Source organism: Falco biarmicus, chromosome 4 (assembly GCF_023638135.1).
Source record: "Falco biarmicus isolate bFalBia1 chromosome 4, bFalBia1.pri, whole genome shotgun sequence".
Lineage (NCBI taxonomy): Eukaryota > Metazoa > Chordata > Aves > Falconiformes > Falconidae > Falco > Falco biarmicus.
This window is the reverse complement of record NC_079291.1, coordinates 44,263,828-44,281,770: the sequence shown is the minus strand read 5'-3', so window position 1 is coordinate 44,281,770 and position 17,943 is coordinate 44,263,828. Positions and strand designations below refer to the sequence as shown.

At 39.9% G+C, this 17,943-nt stretch overlaps 1 protein-coding gene across 2 annotated transcripts in view; it reads right to left on the bottom strand.

Moving 5' to 3' along the window:
* The window catches only part of APBB1IP (amyloid beta precursor protein binding family B member 1 interacting protein), a 67,171-nt gene that overhangs the window by 11,423 nt on the left and 37,805 nt on the right, over positions 1 to 17,943 (bottom strand). For both annotated transcript variants that reach the window (XM_056334212.1, XM_056334211.1), the window contains exons 8-10: positions 15,451 to 15,525; positions 13,968 to 14,111; positions 10,454 to 10,564 (exon numbers count right to left, since the gene is read on the bottom strand). In XM_056334212.1, the coding sequence (XP_056190187.1) occupies positions 10,454 to 10,564; positions 13,968 to 14,111; positions 15,451 to 15,525 (330 nt within the window). The remainder of the gene's footprint in view (positions 1 to 10,453; positions 10,565 to 13,967; positions 14,112 to 15,450; positions 15,526 to 17,943) is intronic.

Genomic DNA, 17,943 nt, shown 5'->3' with positions numbered 1-17,943 from the left:
GGCACTTCTCTCTGTGTGGCTGAGTACAGCCCATAGACCTGGGTAACATTATCACCAACAGAGCCAAAAGAACTGGGAGGTGCAAACAAAGACATTGCAACCCTTGATAAATTAAATTCTTCAAGCACTTTTCAACAAGCAACTCGCAATTTTGCTCCAGTGTGTAAGGTCCTACTGAACCCAGCAGATGGCACCCAAAGCTTTCAAAAATGAAAAAAGCAAGGCTTTTTTTTTTTTTGGTACTCTTTCATGACAACAAAGTCCAATGTGTCTGCATATCTTCCCTCATTTTCAAATACCACACCTACAGTTTTTTGTTACCAAAAAAAAAAAAAAAAAAGAAAGAAAAGACTTCTGTAATTTAACACAGAATTCATGCAAACATCTGGAGGAAAGTGCACACTGCATAAACAAGGCAGAGGAAGCCATGGCATAGACCAAGCTAGGTAACGGCGCTGCACATAGACACAGCCCTGCCATGGGGATCTGCGGCTGCGGAGCTCAGAGGGGCTGCTGCAGACCTCTCCTCTGGGACACTCTACAGAAATACCAGTTCCACACAAACACCCGTACTGTGTCAGAGCAAAGGTCCCTGAACCCAGTATCTGGACTCTGGCAGTGGCCACAAATGGATACCGAGGGAAGAGAAAGAAGATGACCAGTATATATGATACACCCTTCTCTGTACTCACCTTGTCTGCAACTATTTTCAGGTCAGAGGATTTTCTGAGCTGGATGGGGATTTTCTGTATTTAGGTTCTTCAGTGGATTTCTCCTCCAGGTACTCCTGCAGCTTTTTATTGAGCCCAGAAAGAGTTCTGGCATCCACAACATCTTTTACCAACAATTTTCCCAGGTCTGCTATACAGTCTATGAAGAACCATCTCCTTTTGCTCTGAATCTGACTCCCACTAGCTTTGTATAACATTCTTGTTTCAGAAGAGACACTGAATGGCTGACCCCCATCCACACCTCTCCATGCCACTCCTGAGCCTAGAGATCTGCATCACATTCCTGGCAAGTTAACTCTTCTCCAGCCTACAAGCTTCTAGTCTCTGCAGTCATTCTTCAAGTCAAAGTCATTCCTTTCCTTTGCTTGTCCTTGTTGCTCCTCCTTGATCCTTCTCCAAGTTTATTGTATTTCTTTGAAATGAGAGGACCAGAACCACACAGGTGAGGGGAAACTATGGACATGTGTCATGGTATGGCAGCATTTGCTGTTTTACCATTTATGCCTTTTCTAATAACTCTTAATGCTCGATTTACATATCTGACCGGCACTGAGCACTGAAACAAGGCCTTTATGAAGTTATATACCGTATCAGCGTCTTGCTCCTGAATAGTACAGGTCAGCTCAAAGTTAGTAATTTCACAGGTGAAGTTCTGACTGCTTTTGACCCTATGCACATTACTGTGTGCATACCTAGACCATATGTCATTTATGATTTTACTGTTCAGAACCTCAGCCTCATAATGGCCTCCCAGAATTCTTCAGTCTGCCCTTTCCTCAATGATCTGAATAATGTAGCACCATCAGCCAGCTTCCTCACTTCACTGCTTACCCTGTCTATGAATATTTTGAGACTGTGGGTTTCTCACCATCCTGAGAAGCTGAGAGGGAACTGTCAGTGAATAAGGCTGTGTCTCATGACAGACAACATGAGAGTTATTTGCTGCCTGCCCTCTACCCTATCTTTTACTAGCTATTGTCTCCACTGGGCAATCCATCTTAACTACTGACATTCACCAGTGGGGCCTATTCCAAATTACCCCAATCAGTTCCTTGATTAAATTACTCCAATCAGCAACCATGATTAAATGCAGAGTCACAAGTATATTCTGTCAAATAGGGACTCAACTAGCAAGCTGCTGAATGCCCAGCTCTCATAAGGAAGGTTAAATACCTCAAAACCCTGCAGGCAGCCTGTATCTTTGCTTTGTAACAGCTAAGGACTGTACTGTCTCTCATTTTCTGAGAAGCAGCAGCAGCAGCATTGGCTCTCTTTTTATGTGAAACTTTACCAATGACACATAAAACATAACTTTGTACTGGACCCATAGCCCACTGAGGTTGACTGGAAATATCCCATTACCTTTCTTGAGCTTTGGATCAGGTCCAGGGAGGACTGTTCCATGCTGCCAGTGCAGAAGCTGCCCTCAGCAGCTCTGTGCAAGGCCAGACCACAGAAGCAAACACCAGCAGCACCAAGCTTAATACATAAGGTTTATACCTGTAAAAGATTATTAGTGGCTCAGATGGACGCATTTGGCTTCCCGTGGTTCTTTGATGCACGAAGCCTACTTTGAGTAATGTTTCAGCCAAGACCTGTCACCCCACCCCAGCAGCTTGCTCACTTGGGAAGAACTGTACCACAGTGAAATTACTTTGGCAGTACAAATGGCAGAAGTCTGCTATCAACACTGACCTTTATGAGCTTGACTCTCCACTAAAAGCTTCATGTCATATGCAAAATCTATTAGTACATAAAAGCACTGACTTAGGATAATCAATTCAGAGGAGAATTTGGACAGCTGAAAGTCCCTGGATATTATGATTTAATGTAAAGATCCACGGGAACCAATTTCCTCCTTTCACAGTTCCTGTATCTCAGGGTAGTTGTTTAGTACAGCACACAGACCTAAGGAGGTGTAGTCACCACACAAGTTTGGTTTTGCTAAACTAGATTCATAGTGCCTGTAATAATCTGTGAGACTAATAGAGGTTGTAACAATATCAATCATGACAGTCGTGAGAAATACTGTATTTTTAGGCAAAGTAACACTAACCTCAGTATGCCACAGCCTACACATCTCACACATAGACAGATAAATTACTTTGTTATGTGGTGCATACTGTGTCCTGAAAAGGTCATTAAAATTATCTGATAGCAAAGTGAAAACATCTCCTCTGGAAAGGTGAAGCACCTTTGCCTCTGAAACATGCAGCATCAAAACGAATTATGAAAGACGACTGTCTAAAAAGCAACTACCCCAGAACTCATAGTTTGAATGAGAAGTGGTAATATGCAAGTAAAAAGGGACTCCAGAATTTTTCTCACAGAAAAAAATGGAATCGTGCTTCAAAATGATACGGTGTATTAAAATGCAACATGATTTGTCTACAGAGAACTTTTTTCTCTGTTGATGTCAAAACTCTTAATAGTGATGAATTAGTTGCATCATTGGGTCTGTGTTTTTGGAAGTGTTGGAACCTGTCTAGTTACTTATTAAGGCCTGAGCACCTCAAATGTCAGGCTGCAAAGGGATGTGCTGTGTTCCATGCAGAAAAGCACTGAAAAGGCATGGAACAGAACCTAGTGTTCTCCTCTGACCCACTGTCTCCTCTGTAAGTATCAACTGTAGAGATAAAGAAAGCAGAAGCAATTGAATATAAAGAGCTAATTTTCTGGAGAGGTTTAAAAAAATATTTGTGCACAGATTACATTTTCAGATATAAAATAAACTCTTTGCCTAAGGAAAAAAAGATAAAACCATCGAAAACCTGACGAAATAGGAACTGAACTATGTGGTTTCTATGGTTTGTGCCAAAACAAATGACTAAAGGGCATGTGTGTATGAAATGAGAGATTATCCCAATAAAATGGTATTTTGCTTTGCCTTTGTCCAACACTGAAGATGAAAAGTAAACTGAATTTACTCAGGCATCTCATTGGATCCCTTGCCCCAAAATATATGGATCATTGCTCAGTCTCTGAGGCAGAAACAATAGCCAGAAGCATAGAGTTACTAACTTTGGATCAAAAGCTTTGGCTTTAGGCCAGATTTTCACCAAATGGTCAGTTTTTGGATACCTTATCTTCTACGTATGAACTTGTGCTATGTTGAACTAGATTCTCAGAAAAGCTGAGACTCTTCTGGCTCCCATGACTGCAAGGAGAATTAATACTCAGCACTTTTCAAAAATCACACCAATGTGGTTCAAATTTGCCATCTACTATTAAATGTGGTCAAATTCTGATGCTGTGCACTCTCTGCATTAAAATGACCATGCTTAATTGATCTTTTGAAGACATGTGTGAACTGTACAGAGATAAAACAGTAACTGTCCTATTATAAAGAAATGATACCTACATAAGGAAGATATGACCTACATTCCTCTAACAACCAAGGCAAAATTTTTAGGTCATTAAAAATACATGTAATAGCCACTGTAGCCAAAGAGAACTGCTTTATGCAGCAAATCATATTTTCCGAAGCTATTATATTCCATTTCCCACTGTCCATTCTCTGTCCTTATTCTCCCCATTGTTTATGCATCAATCTTGCAAAACTGTGTGCATGTACTATGACCGTAATCCCACATATCTGAAAGTGTTCTGTAATAGAGTATGTCTGCTTTTGCTTTTTCACTTTATTTAGCAATGAATCTTACTCTGAAATATTTATCTGAAGCATTCATGCTAACACAATCTTCAAACCTTTCACATGAAGAAACAAAAATCTCCTGTTTTCTATCCTCATTTCCTGCACTAGCCATTGGTTCTACATCTTTTTCCTACCATTTGCTATCACAAACATTGCTAATTCTCACCTTCTCCCTTCTTAACTGTCAATGTTTTGAATGTATTATGTACATGACTCAGTCTGGGACTGAGCATACTAGGTGTGAGGGAGGAGGGAACCAGCAGCAGAGCAACTAAATACTAAATTACTTGGTAGAATGATGCCACTGTTCCAAACAGACACTATTCTTGAAATCTAATTCTAAAATTCTTTAGATCATTAGAAATTTCTTTTAAAAAAAAATTAGTTTCCAAACGACACCAGGAAAACTTAGCTGTTTAGACTACACAGGAAAATGTGCCCAGCTGTGGAAATAGAGGATGATTTGCCTTTGTCTCAGTTAATCCCCAGGAAACCAATTTTTTTCATCCTAGATTAATTCAGCATTATGCACCATTACCTCCAGATTACTCAAGCACAACCAGCACCAATAAACTATAATTAAATCCACTCTTTGTCACAGACACATCAGACTGACTAAACCAGCAAATTTGCATATAGATTACCTTGCTATTTTGTCTGCTTCGGAGGAGTTTTCCACATGGTGTGACAAAACCAGCTTCTTGACTAGCGTGTGTGTGCACAGACACGCATTCTCAATGTACAAAATAAACATTATGTTCATAATTTCTGCTCAGTGCAATGGATGCTGTTGCTAGCACGATGAACTGATCCCTTCCCTCATGGTGGAATCCTTTGGTTTTGAGGGCTTTCAGCTTCAGAATATGAAATACCTCACAAAAGTCTCACCCATTTCCACAGTGTTTCCCCTGTAACATAGTAGATGGTGAAAGAGAAGGTCTGCAGGGAATCCATGCACAAAAATTCGCATTTGTAAATGCAAAAGCAACTGTGAGGAACCAAGCCACTCCAACTGGCACACTTGCTGCATGTGGTGTGTGAAATTACTTTTTCTGTGAAGGAAAGATATATTTGTTCCCTCATCGTTTCTCTCCCAGGAGTGACCAGCACTCTGCAGGGTGGCGGGGACGGCCGTGCTACTACCCTCTCCCACCTCCTCTGCATGGAACAGAGGGACAGATCTGACCTTAACAGGTGCAGGTTTGAGTGAAGGTCTTCTTCCACACTTGGCTGCCCTTTCCCTTCCTCTTTTCTGCATATGGAGGTCTCTATTAAGAAAAGACTCACTTCATCTGATGTCAGTGAAGGGTGGGATCTTAAAATTTTTGTAAGTGTTACATTTACGCTGAGTAGGAAATAGGAAGAATCTACATGCTTACAGAAGCAGATGTCCCAAAAGCATTTATTTTATTCAGAGACTCAATTTTTAATATGCCGAGGCTTCTTTGTGTTGTTTTTTTGTTTTACACATGGGACTTCCTTTCAGGGAGGAAGGCTTGCTTAGCAGTTATATAAGGTTATATATAGCTCAGCACAGACCAAGTAGCTACTAGGAAATAAGAGCTCTTCAAGCTTTACAGTTGCCCCAAAACTTAAGGATTCCTAAAAGCCAACTCCATTGGAGCCTCTGCCAAGCTGCACTCTCATCTTCAGGACCCAGCCACATCAGTTCTGGTTTGCTGCACAGGGACAGCTAAAGGTGACCCTGCTCTCTGACACCAGCCAGCCAGCTGGGCTCTTTTCAGTTGGTCCCAGCTGGGCTTTCAGCTGCCTGAGAGAAGCTGATATGAGGAAGCAACTGCTTTGTTCAGTTACTGCAGTTGTCTCCTGAATCATCCTGAAAGGAAGCTCCTGAATAAGCTCAGCAAAGTGCTTTCTTTTTTCTGGTAGACACTGTGATGTGTCTTTGAATTCTTTCTGGCTTTTTCTACCCTTTTCCCCATTATCTCCTCAGTGTCTTGATGGTTAACGAATATGCAAAAACAACCCCATTTTGTTCTGAGCTACAGTATATGAAATGGGGTGCTGATGTAATGGGAAGAAATGATGGACAAAGAGCACTCACAACACATCATGCTTCTCTAGCTGTAAGAGGAACATCCTACAGGATGGATCTGCAGACAAGATATTTTTATATTTGAGCTAGTTTAAAACAGCTAGTCCAGGTGCAGTTCCAACATCACAGGCTGCAAAAACTACCCCAGCTTCTGGCTAAGTATCAAAGCAACCCACTCATGATGACCATGACCTTGTTGATACGCTAACACCAGCCCCCAAGACAGCATCAACCAAGTAACGCAGGTATGACCACTGAAATTGAAATTAAATGGCTAGATTAAAAAAGAAACAGGACAGAGAGAGCTGCCAGCTCCCCGTGACTGGATGCATCTTAGCTGGGACAGGCACTAGGACCAAAGGCTCACTGTCTTTGTAAGCCCCTTGCTCCACTGTAGCCTAACAGAAGAAACTGGAAAAAAAGGTTGAATCCCATTTAGAGACATCAAGGTGAAGCTACATTCAAAGAAATGTCTTGAAGATTTTGAGGCAAAAGCCCACATAGTTCAGAGCAGGGTCAGACAACCTGAGAAATCTCATTGTTTTAGCTAAAACCAAGTCACCAGGGCTGTGATTAACATTAGTTATAGCATTCCTCTTTCCCGTAAGTTCTTGGTGATGCCTGGCACATAGAGACAAAAATGGCAGGAATGCTCTGTTTGTTCTTGTAACATCTCTTGAGAGCTCTTCCCTCTGTAAAGACACATCATAAAGATGACCAAGGCTGGAGGGAGGCAAAAAGAAATGTTTTATCTTTTCCACTTGCTAGCATGAGACAGGACCTTTGAAGACAGCTACAAATGTTACAGGTTTTAGTCTAGTTATTTGTTTTAGAAGGCTCATCATTCAAATGGGGACTGGAGGAAAAGAAGGGATGTTTCCCTCAAGCATGAGGCCGTACTCAACTCCACCTCAGCCCACATCACTGGCCATTTGATGCCATTTGAATGAACAAAGGGCATTTCTCCTGTTCTTGAAGTAAGGATGCCAATTAGATTAACCAGTAGGAAATACAGTATTTTTTTCAACTCAATGCTCAAATCTGGGAAATTATGTCTGGTTCTGAATTCAGCAGGATTTTCCACCTAGCACAGAAACAAGATACTGCTGAAGCTGTTAAGTCCTTGCATTTCTTCCTCACAATAAAGTACAAGCTGGTCTCTTGCCTTTGAGCTGGGCAGTTTCTTTTGCTAAGTTTGAAACACAGCAAAGCAAGTTACTTGGCTAATGACTGCTCACTGTTTTGACACAGCTATTCCTAAGGGGCACCTTAGAAAGATACAACTCTTTTAAAAAATGTAGTGGCATGCTATTATTCAAAACCCTTCCAAGTGGTGTTACAGCTTGCTGGAGCTAATAAGGCTGCAGACTAACCTATTTTCCAAAATATGAAAATCTCCTTTGATTTACAGGCATCTTCAGTGAACAGCTAGCATGGGCTATGGCTGCTACTCTTCCAAGTGCTTTCCCCCACTTGCTTTAAAGACAGATAATCTCCTGCAGCCAACGCAAACAAGTAACCAGAAGAGAACCTCTGCAGAGCCCCCGGTCCCAAGGCACACACAGGGGAATGAAAGAGCTTTGAAGAAACAGCAGTGCAGCCTTGTGGAGAAATTTCCATCTGGCTTGGACTGAGATGGGCGTCTAAGTTCCTTAAAAATTACTAGGGTACCAGTACAATAAAGATGTTTACCTGTTAAAATCTATTGCCTTTTGGTCACTGCACCTGCCTGCAAAAGTACTGTCATTTCATCTTGAGGACTTTATTCTCAAAATATGGCAGGATGAGAGATATCTCGAGAATGATGGTTTGTTTTCCTTCAGCATCTCAGGACAAGTGTGTCCCAGCAAGAAAGATACTTTCTTCTGGGAGACTTCCATATAAAAACAGACAGGAACAAAAATTGACTAAGTGTAATAAATGACTCCGTGTTCCTGTCCATACACTTTTGTGTCACCAAGCATCCAATCATTTAACTTTGCTCCTTCCCTCAGCCCACAGATCTCCAGTTGCATTACACCCTCAGCTCCAGCCTCCAAAGGTAAGAGGATATGAACGAACTCATCTCCTGCATGCCTTCAAAAAGGTATATATAGAATTCAAATTAATGTACAGAAATCACAATAAATATGAAACTCTCCATTGCATCACCCTTAGAAAGCCATTGTAAGCGGAATGCTTCCACTTCTGAAACAACAGAAGACGTGAAGATACCAATACTTGCCCATACTTCCTGACCAACTCCAGCCACTGCAGAAGACAGCTGTTAAGAGAAGCCAAGTCTGAAACTGAGCTGGTCAGGAATCTACCAAATGCTGATTTGTGGGAATTAAAATGAAGAACAATCACTGTAACATAATCTATTCATCACTAGGTAGTGTCGCTCAGATATAATGATCTTATCAATATGATGTTTATTCTAGTATACCGCAAACACATTTTAGAAGCATCACAGCAAACAGTTTTGCTAAGCGGGTTTCATACATTTATAAGCCTATTACACATAAAGCTTTCCCCAGTGAGCTTTTGATCTTGTTCTTCACATTTCACATTGAGAGTACAGGACTAACATCACACATCCAATAGAGCATTTCAGTCGTCGTGACTTTTTTTGTATAAGTTCTTATTTATAGCATACCTCTTTCCACAAAAGATGGCCGTAAGTCCAGAAAGTTTTCCTAATTGTTGTGAACAGTTAAACACATTGCTACATACACTTCAAAAATCATGCTTTTATTTTCATCTGATCAGAATGTGAAAAACTCTTATTAGTCAAATAATTCTTTGACCAGACATCTGTTTAGAAAATCAATTTCCCCTTATTTTTTAAATCAGCTCCCCTTTTACTTTTTTTTTCATTAGAAGTTGTATTTTTCAGAAATAATGCCTACCTGCTAACTTCAGAAGGCTCACCCCTGTTTTACAAACAAGGATAAAGTGGCTTTTTGCAGAGCATTTTGCAGAGAACTATAGTATTAAAACCGGTCATCTGTGTTAATTAGACACATCTGCTTCAGAAAGTAAGTCTGGTCTATAAACCACTTCTGCTTGGCCATGTGTAAATTAGGCTAGCAGACATTTTGAAACTGAATAAAAAAGCACTGTAAGTGTGCAGCTACTGCCAGAAGTATGGTTTGTGACCTCTGAAATGAATGTTTCCCATACTTCTTTTCTGAGATAGGAAGACAGTGTGTTTTCTAATATCTTGTTGGCACTGCGGGCCAGTGCAATAGAGAAGCGTCAACAAGATTATCTTCCTTCTTGTACCAGTAATCCCACTGTAATCTAAAATCTGTATTAATGACAGATAGCAAGCAAGGCCTAATTACTGCAACCTCAAAGCTTCATTTCTGCTATCTGAACTATGTAAAAAGCATAGGCTTCTTTTCCTTTCCTGAAAGAAATGCAGAATTGTCAGCCTTTTTGCAGTGCTGTTGCCTGGAGAGGCAGCAATAAGATACTTCAACAACAAACACTGATTTTCACGAGTGGGTGAAAAACGTCTTTTGCCCTCCTGCCACAAATAGTTGCATAATAAAATATGGCAACTGAGATGTTTATTCCTGCAAGATTTTGCATCTCAGTTCAACAAACCACTCAACAGGTACAACTATACTGCAAATAAAAGGTAGACTTACTTCTTAGTAGATAGTCCACAGCACTTATAATGTCAACGTTAGGGACTGCCAGTCTTAATCAGACATCTGCCTTGTGTGCCATTTGTCCAGATGTGTCCAGTCACCTGAACAGTCTGAATATGGAAGCATATTCAGGCTTGTTTTGAAGACAACTTTATAGACCCAGTGCAGACATATATCATAGGACTACAAGTCCTTAAAATTAAGGTTCTAAAGACCTGTTGCTGATCAACAATGAAGCGAAGAAGAAAATAGACATGACTTTGCAGGAGGTATTCTATCTCAGGGTATCCAAAGCTTCGAATTTAAACATGTTTACATACAAAAGAACCTCTGTGTGACATTTGCAGAACTTAGGGTTTGTGTACATTACCTTTAAGACAAAGCAGTGATCTGTAGGCGCCTTATATTTCACTTTGTGTTGAGAACCATAATAAACGTTCATATTCTCAAATTGAATGAAACATGCCAGATCCCGTGAAGTCTATAAATGAAAACCAAGTACATCGTTGTTAGAACAAATTGAATTTTGATGTGAAACTCATTAATAGGACTTTTTTCAAGTGCGTTAATGCCAATGTTTTTTACTTTTTCAGCTGTCATGAAGTTGACTGAAGAAAGGTTAATTTTAAATGTGTGCATTCTTAAACTAACAATTGAAAAAGGGTCAGTACACATTAGGAATAATATATAACACAAACAGTGCAACATTTTGTTGCTGTTCTGGTTTTGCTGTGCTTTATTGCTTTTTGTGAAGATTTTGGCTTATGGCTAACAAGACCAAATAGAACACCACAGTAACAATTAACTTTAGTAAAATAGATAAAGGCCTAGCAACTACATCCTTACAATTCTAAGTGGAGAAAGGAGGTTTGGGGTTCCAAATTCTTTTGAGAGCTCGTTTTTCTTCAGTATGTCACAAACAAGCTCTCATCAGGAAATAAGCACTCATGTAATCTATTTTGCTTTGCGTTTTCTCAAATTTACTGGCATCATTCCTTTTCTGTTTATTGCAACATTTGCCGGTTCACAATATATTGCTAAAGTAACAATGTTTCTGTTGCTGGCACACTTCTCAGTGCAGAATTCTGCATACAAAGCATAAGTTTTGCAATTCTTTGAGTGGAAATGCAAAAGAAACCAGGAAATTGTGGAAAAAAAACCCCAACACCAAACCACAAATCCTCTCTACCCCTAAGACTGGGGTTTATTTCCACATATGAAGGTTCTTCTATGCTGTTCTCATTCTTACTGATACTTTTATTACAACACACCCTTGAGTTGGATTTATTTACAAATTGAGTTTGCAAGTAAGCTTTGTGGGGAGAGGAAAAACTCCATAGTATATGTAGACAGGGCTTCTCTCTCTCCCATCTCCCTTGAAGCTGATGTCAAAGATTTTGTCATTGACTGTGTGGACCTAGGATTTTCCAACACTGTAAATTCTTAAATGTGCTCAAATCAATGAGTTGATCCTTTTCTTTACAAACCAGGTAACAGCAATTTAGAGCAATATGAATGCAGTTGTCATTTTCTTCAAAGTAAGGAACAAATTTTTATGCAAGGGATAAAGGCACTTATTGCTAGCATTTCTGCAATGTTAAATGACAAAGCAACACATGTAACAAACACATTTTAAAATTGTATCTGCAATTCTGCCTCTGCTGTTTTGTGACCCTGTCCATTAACAGCATGTTTCTGAATGGGATGTGAGTAATGCTGAAGAAAGAAATTAAGTCAGCAGTGCTGACTGGTGCTTGGTTTCTTAAAAAAAATACAAAACCAAAACAGAACCAAAACCACCAAAGGCGTGTGTGTATAATTACCTGAATGTGTCTCTGTATTTTCACATTTGCCATGTGTTCTACAGCCAACATGAAGTGTCAAAAGTATGCCAGATTTACAAATGAAAACATGATTATATGATGAACTTCAAAACAGCTGCAGCAGCTGAAGATACTATTGTCTGCCAACTGTTTGTTTCTGTACCTCAGTGAAAGATCATTCTACCCACAACTGAATGACTTCAGCAAGGTGCATGTGCATTCTTCATACCACCCTGACATGGGATGAACTCTCATAATTTAAGGACTTTGACTGAAGAGCTGTACTGAATTCTGTTGCAGTGCTTCAAGATGTTTAGCACCCTAACTGCAGCCTGCTCATCTACCAGAGATTACTGTTTCCACAAAAGACAAGTCTACCTGAGCCTCAGCTGTTCCAATACAGAGCCCAGTAACTAACTTAAATCACCATTAAACATAGATTTGAACTGAGAAACTTGACCTTCTCTGGAACGGCTGAGGCATGGACGTACGCATCCTTTTGCTGAAGGCTGTTAGAGAAGCAGGAGCAAACAGTTGATTGTGATACCATTTAGCTTAACTATCTGCTAAAGAACTAGCTTCAAGGTCCTCTGTCCCTGCAAGTGCCTGAGTTGGTGATATAGTGAATTTGAAACACTCACACAGTTCCTTAAAATGGCTCAGTTATAGGCCGGGTGCTGTACAGGGTGCAAGGACTAACAGGCAATAAAATGTTAAACAGCAGTTAAAAGACAACTGCATGGCTCCATCCTGAGCCTATGCTTGCAGTCTATTACCTGAAAAAATGGAAGCACTTTCCTCATTTGCACTATGATGGAAAGTCACTGAAACTGGTATGATTGGGTGATGAAAAAAGGCTGTGTAGCTATCAGTACATGCTTGCCCTGCTTTGGCACCATTCTGCTGGCCACCGTTGGGGGCAGGCTACAAGGAAATGTCCAAGATGGACTTTTCATTTGAGTATTCTTACACTCTTCCCACCTTGAGTCCCTTCCAAATAGCATTCTAGTTCCTAATTGATAGGATGTTGTGTGTCTGCAACATGATTTGAGGTTTGAAAGCTGTTATTTCAGGGTCAAGTAAAGTCATAATAAATTGCTGTGAAAGCAGCAAGGTAATCTAGGTCTGTGTTTCACTGAGATTGGAATATAAAGACAGGTCACTGGAGCAGCAACGTGGCATTCGTTTACAAGCTATCAATTTTATTTTACTTTTCCTTTGCAATTTAATTGGGGAATAGCAAAACAGTGAAGTTTCACAGCAGAAATCATAACAGTAAAGCTCCATCTGCAATACCAGAATTTTCAAATATGAAGCATTAGCAGAGCTGTAAGTGGTAACAGACGTGGTTTTCAGAATACAAAAAAAAGCCCCAAAACCATCAGTCCCAGAAGCGGCCATTCTACCTCACCACTGTGGAAATGAGAAGCCAGTCGCCCTTATGTGCAACACATTCAGGATCTCTTTGCTTCTCCAGTGCTGGCAATTCAGACTCTAAATTTTTGCAATACTAAATGTCAGTGCATTTGATTTGGTCAGGTGGATGCTTCTGTCTCATTTCTTTCTACACAAAAAGCACAACACACTCTCTAGGTAAAGATCACCACAGGAAAAAAACATATAGCGTTTCTGCATGGTGGTTACTGGTGCAGAAAGTCGGTATCAAACAAAGGAAAATTCCACCTTTTTTGTGATAAGAAATGAGTTTACTTGAGAATTTTTTAAATATTCTTCCACAAGAAACCCATATAACAGTGAAGCACTTTGGCAGCATAACACGAGCTAAAGGGTGCTGTGCTGTTTTTCTTTCCCCCACTGACTTCCGGAGGAGCATTTCATTAATGCTTTTATCCATCCATAGAAATCAAAAGGAGAGAAATGTGACAGGATTCAGTGCCTACATTCTAATATTTGCACAAGTGGTGTAGTCAAAGTTAAACCAAAGAAACCACAACCCTCCCAGATGCACCAGACAGTGCTCTTAAAATGTCACCTTGGGAGTTCTTCACTTTCACCTCCATGAATTGTTTTATTGCTAGAGGGATTATTTGGCTTCCTGACCTTGGTTTTTCCTTTGGGTACATAATAAATTCCAGAAGCTCGCAGAAGAAAATAACGCCTCTTCCAGGACTTTTTTCCATCTTCTTTTAAATAAAGGGCCCCTTCAAGCTCTGGCACAATGACAGATGTCCCACAGAAGCTTTCCTGTGCAACAAGAATAATAATATACAGAATAAATATATTTACATACAACCCTATTAATAAATAGCAGAAAAATGCTCCCTTGGAGAAAAAAAAAAAGGACAAGACATTTCCTGTGACAGCAAACATACAAATATGGGCAATGTAGTTACCAGGGAGATGAACATCTTGGGCAAAAGAAACTTCCAAGGTAACATGGTAACTCAGCCATGAGAGCTGGGTGCTGCTCACACTGGAAAAGAATGCTCACAAAACCTCCATTCACTAAAGGGTCAAGCAAAAATGTACAAAAGGTTTTAACTAGACATAGATGTGCTCAGTGAAGGCAATAGAATGGTTGGTACTGCTGCTGTTGAGTTTTCTGTTGCTGTATCTATAGGTTCTGTAGATAAAGAGTTCTGTGGAGAGAATCCTTAGAGACTGCTTAGAGCTCTAAAAACAGCTAAAGAAAAAAAATCCCCCTTGATCTCTGCTTCCACTTGAAATACATACTAGCATTTACAACACTGTTTAAACAAATATACTTTATTGTTTGCTTGAAGGACCTACTGTTGGGTAATTTTTAATGCCAACACGCTTATTACTTAATGTTTTCATTTAGAATTCACCAGGATTTCTGCTGGTTGAAACATGGTGCCTTCATGAGATGCACTTCTTTTGAAATGGGAATCCTGTCACCTGAGAGCAGCATTTCCTTTGTGAACTTTTACCAAAGTTAAAATGCTTGCCAGGAGAACTGTGAAAACCTTTTCTTTCATATAGCTCTGGATTTTTCCCTCTCAAACATACAACTGAAGTAAAACTTCAGCAGGAAAGGCAAAAGGCTAAACAAACTTTCTAGAAAAGTGCAAAGGTTCTTTTTCTGTTGCAGTACAGCTAATAATTTCAGGTAGTGAGAAGTACATCTACTTCTAATCCACAAGATAATTGTTTGCTACTGATTAACCTTACTAACAATATTAAGTCACAAGGGATGGCCTAAGGGTGTGGTAACAGCTGGTTCTTTTATTCTTATTTGTACAACACTGCTTTTATTGTTATCATAACTTTACTCGTCATAGAAACACTAGATAAAAATATTTCATGGCACTGGGATCTATAACAACAAAATAATTCTCCATCATTTATTTTCTCTGCTAGGGGATACAATCTGCATTTTTAATGGTGAGCAACAGATGCAGAGGAACATCCACATATTAAACCTCAGACACAAAGACACCAACCATCACAGAACTTCCTGTTACATATTTGCCCAAAGAACTAACCACTGTTGTTGCACAGCAGATGCAGATGGTGACAGTTTTGGTGACATTTGCACCATCAAACTAGCATGCTGGCTTACCTCCAGTAAAGCCTCTTTGTTTTTATCGTTCATTTCATTGCTTTCATTCTTCCCTTTGTCTGCCAGGTAGAAATTCTGATTAAGACACAAAAGGAATTAATGTTCATTATAAGGACAGTAATACAAGTAACTAGATCACTACAAATCCATTCAATAGTTACTCAGTCTTTCAATATTGAGTACCCAAGCCAGCAGATGCAAGAGGCAGATGCTTATGCACTCTAATAAAAAACTTTAATCACAGCTGCCTGCTCATGAGTTTTAATTCTTTATTTTGAATATAATTCAAAAGTAATACAAAATTACTTTTGCCTATGTATAGACAGCCTCCGAAGGTTTTATAAACACTGGCTTACGTTTTTGGGTGTTTTTCTGGATCAATGGGTTTGATTTTCATTCCAATTTTCACCACTTCCTATATTATTACAGGCAGTAGAGAACATAACATTTTATTGCATGCTGATATATGATGAATACAATGCAGTATCAAAAGGCTAGAGAGCATTTTTCCTAACAACCCAATTTACTGATTTGCTCACTTCATATCTGGCACTATGGATATAACTCGGCTCTTAATTTTTATTAAGAGCACTCATATGCCAAAGCCTTTATCCAAAGTTACTACTCTCTACTTTTAAACCCTCATGCAAAGTATTTTCATGCAGTGAAGAAGGTATTAAAAAAATCTAGAAGAAATCAGAAGAGATGATCTTGGCACGTGTGCTTCAGCCTACTGAAATAAAAGCCTACACTTTGAAATTACTCTGACTCTGTGACAGAGGGCTGTGAAGCTGCAGCCACCCTCAGAGGACTCAGTGCCTGTCTGCCCCTGCAAACAAGGAAGCACAGCTCCTGATGCAGTTACCAGTAGAAATAAATTCACCTACTGTTAAACAGCAAAAGGTTTTGCATTCATCTGCATTGTACAGACAGACAAAATCTCGATTTATCAATTTAAAAAGCATACAGCTAAATATCACAGTATGCAGAACATAATGAATTATTAAAAGAAGGGGGAATAATACTGGTTTGTTTGCTTCTCCCTATGCTCTATGACATACGTGTAAATTCAGGCAGTGGGAAGGTTGCTCAGGACTTTGCTAGGACTTGTGTGCCAGAGCACGTGCAGTGGCTTTGCTCAACAGCAAGCATGGCCTGATAGCAGAGCCCAGCTGCCTGCAGGCATTAAGGCAGAAGCTGGGTGTGAAGCAAAGAGGCAGATCAAGGAGCTATGCCATGCATCAAGTAGCATTTGGATCCTTGGGCTTGAGGCCAGAATGGTAACAGTCAATGTTCACATGATCTATCATTTTCTAAACAAAAGGGCATGTAGAAGAGGAGCTTGGGTTTGGAAAATACCTGATGCATGGTCTTACTGATTTCCCTGGAATTAGTCACAAAGCTAAGTTTGCAGGACAAATGGCATAAAAATTGTCCCATTTGTTTGGGACATAAAACCCATAAAACACCATTGTCTAGGAAATAGACAAGATCGTAACCTCCAACAAATTCTGAAAGCTATCTACTTAAAAATTACTCCTAACTCTGTAATTCTTCAGCTATTCTGTAGGAAGAAAACTAAGGGTTTATCTGACTTCTCATCTCTCTCCATTTTTTCATGTCTCAAGAGTATGAGAATGTGGCAACTTATTTATATGCCTAGAACCCCACAATGACTAATCTGCACACAAATGCAAACATTACCAAAAGACAAATGAGAAGCATGTAAGTGAAGGAACATCACTGTTGCTGCAGTATAAGAAAGAAACAAACAAGCAGCAAATCTGCCCTGCCGACAATACCATGTTTACAGCAATGAGATTTATCTGAAGTGAAACCTTGCTCTTGCACAAACCACATCATCTTTTTTAAGCAGTGCCTTGAACAGCTGTCTGCCAGAACACAAGCCTCACAGCTGATGGTTTTTGGAGGGGCACCAGGAGAGGAAGGGGAAGAGGTGTGGATGATCTCAAAAACAGTTCTTTAAAAAATATGAACTTTCACGAAAGCAGTAAGTCAGACAGGAGACATCAGAAACATAGCCACCTGCAGTTTGGCTTATGCTGATGCCATGTCTCTGGTGTGAACATAAGAAAGAAACTTGAAGACTCAATACAACAGACAGTTATGCTAGGAAACGGAGCTGGCTCTAGACTGCCTCGGCACATTTCTAGTCCATGGACAAAGGCAAGCAAACACTAAGGACCACAGCTTTGTGCCTTCATCTGAAGACAGTATTCATAGTGGAAAAAACCCAAACCGGCTCAAAACAGAACCTGCTTAAAAGTGTGTTTTCAGCAATGCCTGCCTACACAACCCAAAACCATAGGTTTGACTGAGTGATAATGTTCCTCTTATCCCACTGGAAAAAAAGATACTGTTCTGTGCAGCTGTAGCAAGGCCTCTGTACCTATGCAACAGCTCTGCATGACAGGGAGCACTATCACGGCACGGCTGGCTTGGTGTCGGGACACCCAGTTTTGCATTGATGAA